Genomic DNA, 6,364 nt, shown 5'->3' on the forward strand with positions numbered 1-6,364 from the left:
AGGAGTCTGAAAATCACATGAAGACAAACTTCAATTAACCATACGTGTTCCAACTGTATTCACACTATCTGTGTTTCATTTTCACAAAGGGAAAATGAGAATATGAAGTATGCTTAACTGGGCCGCTGATGAAGGTAAAAAAATTGTATAATTGGGTATACTGACAACTCAATACAAACAAAACAATGAATTGATAACACTTTAAAATAAGCATATTGTGTTAAAAGTATTTGAGATAGTAGCAGCTCTTTAAAGTTGCAGTTTGATATATTCCTTCACAAACAGCCAACCTTGAATTCTCATTGTAATATCGTGAACATACAAGATGCATAAAAAGCAAAAAAACGCAACACAACACAGAGAACAAAGTAGGTAGACAGTGAAGTCTGCCTCATGTCCACTTCTTTCATTGCATCCAATTTGAGCTTTTCTAGACCCTCTCCGTATTTCCCTGTGCTCTAACCTCTTACTACAACAAATGTCCATGCCAGTGTGTGCATGTGTGTATGTGACACAGGCAGAAAGGAAAAAGGCTCACACTAAAGGGGTATGATTATCTAACATCATGTTGTTCAGCTGCCTCACACACACTCACATTCCCTTTTGCCATCTATTAGGAAATGTTCAAAGTTCACATTTTCCATCCCTGAAATAGTTCCTTGTCTGATTTTAAAACGTCTCTATTTTTCAGAAAATATGTTCCCTCTGTGTGTGGGTGTGTTTGGATGTGCTGTATGTGTGTGCCTGCGAGTGTGTGTGCGTCCCGAGCGTGTGTGACATATGAGTGTACGCCGGAGTAAGTCAGCGAGCCAGTGAATGAAACCAACAATGAGACACAAAGATAAATACACTCACAAAGAGCGGGGAGAGAGAGAGCAGTGTAGAGGAGAGACAGGGTGTGTGTGTGTGTGTGTGTGTGTGTGTGTGTGTGTGTGTGTGTGTGTGTGTGTGTGTGTGTGTGTGTGTGTGTGTGTGTGTGTGTGTGTGTGTGTGTGTGCGTGTGTATGTGTGTGTGTGTGTGTGTGTGTGTGTGTGTGTGTGTGTGTGTGTGTGTGTGTGTGTGTGTGTGTGTGTGTGTGTGTGTGTGTGTGTGTGTGTGTGTGGGCGTGCGTGCGTGTGCGTGCGTGCGTGTGCATGTGCGTGTGTCAGTTATTTTTCATCAGTCATTATTAATGCTCTGTATGGCCTGAGTAATGGTGCATAGTGCTGACATTGTGCTACAGGTTAGCAGTGTGCTGCAAAACATGCTTGAGCACACAGGCAGACCCTTTTACACACACACACACACACACACACACACACACACACACACACACACACACACACACACACACACACACACACACACACACAGAATGGTGATGGGTTTCTTCCTGCTTTTGACACAGAGTACAAACGGTCACATGGCTTTCCCCCACATTAAAAAAGGGCTACCTCTACAAAAGCTAAAAGCATTAAAGTGAGCTACTGAACAATGAGGTAATCTGTTGAAAAGTATTTCAATGCTTGTGCTTGTGGTCTCATAATGTCAGTGATTTCACAATTCTAAATGACACCGGCCAGCCACTCATAAATAAGCATTTTCCTTGGACATGGACCCATACAGATATTGATATTTGACAAAAAGTTCCTATTGAAAAATACTGTTTGGTTATTTTATGGTCACCAAGGTATATGTACTGAGCGGGACTGTTGAAAAATAAATGGTCATCAATCTCTTGTAGGCTAACTAAACCAGTGTCATGGTATTTCAGTATTGCATTTCTATTTTATTTAAGGCCTGTAAGCTGATCTGCAAAACACTTTTTTGTTGAAATATCCAGCTACAAGATTTAAAAGATTAGTCATATATGCTGTACTAAAAGGAAATAAAAGGAAAATAATGTGATTACTCTGACACTAGCCCTCAAATATCAACAATGCTTGCAGTTGAAGTTTATAAAAAATATGATATATAAAAATGGAACTTATATGAGTTGAATAAGTATAACTTGCAATAGCATCTGTAAGGATTTCCCAGGCCCAATGCCCTCAACAGCCCATGAGAAAACCACCTACCGAGTCATGACCCCCCCGGTAACGACATATTTCTGATGCTCAACGTTTGAACAAACCTTCAATGAGTTCAATCAATTGCAACGAGTGATGCAATTACAATGAAATGCAGTGACATGAAAATAGAAGCGCCACTCAGGGGAATGACGAGCAAATAACATAAATAGGGACAACTGGAGGGATAAAGACAACTCTTGTAGAGGTCCGGTGACATATATTGCTTATAATCAAAAAATGCCGATATAGGTTTTTAAGGATGGTGATGTTTTTAAGATATGGGGGGGAAATCCTGAAGATTCACAGATGACGAGAATATAAAAACTGCAAACACATTTAGCACAAGCAATGCATAAGAACACTGAAGCTCAGAGGAAGGCACCACACTAAAACTGGCAATACATATACTGTAGAGAGAGATAAAAGGCAAGGTTGGTGTTTTGCCCTTTTACCTGCCTTAGAGCATTAGAGCCAAATCTCCCCAATGCCCAATAAAACCTTAAACCACAGCCACGTTGAAATGGACCTTTCCATACTCATATGTGTGACGGAGATCAAGACAGTGATTGTGTGTGTGTTTAAGAGGAATAGATGGTTATATAGACCACAAATAAGAGAGATACTGTCCATCCTTACTACCAAGGGAACAACTAAACAACAATCAAAGAGCAATATTCACTGTCAGACTAAATCCCTAGCCAAAGACAAAACTCTTTTATAATCTGTATTGAGGACAGGGGGGTAGAAGAGACGGTGCCAGGAGGAGAGTATGAGAGAGTGTTTGGTTGATTTAATCTTTCGGTTACTCAGCCGTTTTGTCGGGCACAGCTGTTTGGTCTCCTGTCGGTGTGCCGGCGACCACCGCGCTCCGGAGCGCACGGCGCAGCGACTGCCGATCACTGAGCCGTGAGAGAACGAGAGCGCACACACACTATACACTGCCGTCCCGGGAATATGATACTAATGCTGAAGGACTGTCATTTGTGCGGAAAACGGAGGCGTACAAGTGTGCACTATGTTCCCAAACCCAAAATATCTGTCAGCTTTCTTCCGCATTATGCTTCTTCTTCTTTGGGTTTTCTCCCTGAAATAAGTGGTGGTGTGTTACCCGAACTGAATTCACAAAATCTCAGCGCTGTTTCGGTGTTCTGGAACAGGATAGTGAATCGCCATCTGCGCAGATTGTTTAGCTCCAAATAAAATATAAGTAGCTTCAGTTGAGCTGGAAAAAGCAGTTGTGTTCTTTGTTTTTTTAAGTCACAAACCACGAGTTAGATATAAAAGCCCTCTAAAGAGTCATTTCAGGAAATCGGTGCATTTCATAGACGGTCATGGGGCTGCCAGTACATGGAGGTAAAATAATAGCTTTTCTATTCGTTTTTCTTTCTATTATGAGTGCATAAATCATAATTTCACTTCTGATGTGAGTGAGGCTCCATATGCTATATATCTCAGTTCCAAGTTCATGATTTCAAGAACGGCGAAGGGGCAGTGTATGTTTCTCCGATTTAACAATAAATCCTCTCACACAGGGCACTAATTCTCAATGAGCAGGAGACACCATGCGAAAACGATCAGTCTTTTTGCAAATTCAAAGAAAAGTTTGAATGTCATGTGTGTATAAGCTGCCGTGAGATCAGTCCTCTCCGGGGTCTCACCCGGGCTGACCAGCCGGGGCTCGTGTGTCTCGGTCAGGCGCATCTGTCATTTGAAGCTTCGGTTCAATCATTACTTATTATTCCGCACACACGCTTGGATACAGGAGGTGTCAACGTGAAAAAGGGCTAATCGATTGTCATTTGGCTAAGATTTTTTGTAATTGCTTATTTTACATTTCCGGGGCAGTGTTAACATGATGGTAGACAGACTGTGGTCACTTTATGGCAACCACGAATCTTTTTTAATTACGCAGGTGTCATGACTTTGAAAAACTTTATACAACACTTGATGAGAATTTTCTAAGGGAGGCAAAGATGGTTACACTTTTGAGTTGGATTTACCTTAATTGAGAAAGCGCACATTGACGCACCATAACTAAGCAAAGGAAACATGCCAACAATTATAATACATGCACGTCCATGCCTTTGAGACAACATAAAGTTAAACCAAAAGGAAACCGAAAGTGGGAATTACATTACCGATTTCCAGCCCCAAAATGTAAACAATGTTTCAAACGGACAGTCTTTTGCCTGATCTGCTTCTCTTACCTTTTATCAGGAAAAGAAGAAGCACCGTCTTCCAGAAGCGACATCCCACCAGCGCGCCTCCCGTTCCCCTGACCGTCTCCATCCCTCCTGTCGGTAAAAATCTCCGGGACTGTTCACAAAACGGAAAAAGGGATCGTTTAGTTTGTGTAATCTTCTTTCTTTCCCCCGGAGAGATCACTCACACCGCATCGGTGCCATCAATAATCTCAATTTGACCAAACTGCGCTCCCGCTGTGCTTGACCAGAGACACCGCGCGGATGAGGTTTGGAGTGAACTATAAATCCTTCTGGAGTCAGTCATAAAAAAGGAATCAATGGGCAATTCCGGAGAAGACTGGTTGTTGTTGTTTTCTAATCCCCCACCACCAGCAAAAAAGTCAGTTGTGTGTCTCCTTCAACATAGAGCCGAGGAATGAACCCGTTTTCCCCCGTGGTGAGCTTTCTCCATCGGTGCGCTTTAATTATCCAAACGGGACAGCCGAAGCCGTGAAAAACCTCAATGCCTCTCCCTTTTTCGCACTTTTTTTTCTTCCAAAGTTTAAACAGACCGGTGCAGAGGACGAAGAACTCTAACAGCCAATTAAAAAGTCCACTTCATGTGCGGTTTTGAGACAACAAAACCCAGACAACTCTGTCACTTAAGGCTCATACAAAATCCAAATTCCGCTCGCCCGGCAGCAGCTCCGTCCGCGCTCTCCTTCTTTTCCTTCCTCCCCCCGTCTGTCTATCCGACTATCCCTCTCTTGCTGTGCGTGTTATGTGCGCGTCTGGGCTCAACTTGAGAGTCTGTATACACTCGTCCGCGGGATGGAGGGAGGAGAGGACTGAAGAGGAGGTCTGACGCCTCCACCAGCCGGCAGAGGAGGAGGGCTGAGGGGCTGAGGAGAGTGGGGGGGGGCGAGGGAGGGTTTGGGGGATTTGAGCGACAGTTAAGCAGCCAATGGAACGTGGAGGAATTCCTTTGGGCTTTTTTCACTTCTTTCATCGTTTAAAATGTATCAGATTCATTTGCAATTATTTCTTCAAATGTTTATTTTTTGGGGGAGTCAAAGACATTCACAACGCTACCAAAATGATTGTTTTGAAGTATGTGTTTTCTTAAATAAAAATATAAATTACACAATGATAACGAGCGCTTTCAGCCAATGATTGAAAGGAAAATACATGTGAATTAGTCTGTTGTCAAATTTCAAACAGGGAGGTTTCCCATCAGAAGAGGCGTCTTTTTCTGTACGATTGATGTATCAGGTGTGTGTGTGTGTGTGTGTGTGTGTGTGTGTGTGTGTGTTGTGTGTGTGTGTGTGTGTGTGTGTGTGTGTGTGTGTGTGTGTGTGTGTGTGTGTGTGTGTGTGTGTGTGTGTGTGTGTGTGTGTGTGTGTGTGTGTGTGTGTGTGTGTGTGTGTGTGTTGTTTATCCTTTCAAAGCCCTTCTCTGCATTATTCATAAAAAAGACACACGCTACACCTGTTCTCTCTGTAATCGATAGACACCACCTTCGCACGAGCCCCTATAGCCTGCCCTAGCCTATGGTGCTCGCACGCGCACACACCACATCCCACATCCGCTTCCAGTGGCGTGTACGACTGCAAAATGTGATACACCAGGCACCTTGTAATAAAACTCATTCACTTTCTATTGATAGGGCGGTGTGTGTGTGTGTGTGTGTGTGTGTGTGTGTGTGTGTGTGTGTGTGTGTGTGTGTGTGTGTGTGTGTGTGTGTGTGTGTGTGTGTGTGTGTGTGTGTGTGTGTGTGTGTGTGTGTGTGTGTGTGTGTGTGTGTGTGTGTGTGTGTGTGTGTGTGTGTGTGTGTGTGTGTGTGTGTGTGTGTGTGTGTGTGTGTGTGTGTGTGAGGGGGGGTTGTGAGTGTGTGAATAAGCCAGTAGAGAGAGAACATTATGGTCTTCTTAAAGTCCGAAACAATATTTAATAAGGCAGCCTGCCTGGTTCCCTTTGTCAGCTAAATGTGTAAAAGCTAAAGAGATGACATTGTGACTTATTGAATTGCAAATCAGTCCGTCGGCGGAGGGCTGGGAGGATTTCCGGAGACGGAGAAACGTGAGCCTTGCTGTCTGTCTGCCTGTCTGCCTGACTTCACGGACTCTAAG

The 6,364-nt window shown here is 43.5% G+C and overlaps 1 protein-coding gene across 1 annotated transcript in view; it reads right to left on the reverse strand.

The window, feature by feature from the left end:
- The window catches only part of LOC117452222 (transmembrane protein 132C), a 279,729-nt gene extending 274,703 nt beyond the window's left edge, over positions 1 to 5,026 (reverse strand). The window contains exon 1 of the mRNA XM_034090728.2: positions 4,260 to 5,026. Within this exon, the coding sequence (XP_033946619.1) occupies positions 4,260 to 4,341 (82 nt within the window). The 5' untranslated portion in view covers positions 4,342 to 5,026. The remainder of the gene's footprint in view (positions 1 to 4,259) is intronic.
- Between the last annotated feature and the right edge of the window lie 1,338 nt (positions 5,027 to 6,364).

Source organism: Pseudochaenichthys georgianus, chromosome 9 (assembly GCF_902827115.2).
Source record: "Pseudochaenichthys georgianus chromosome 9, fPseGeo1.2, whole genome shotgun sequence".
Taxonomy (NCBI): Eukaryota; Metazoa; Chordata; class Actinopteri; order Perciformes; family Channichthyidae; genus Pseudochaenichthys; species Pseudochaenichthys georgianus.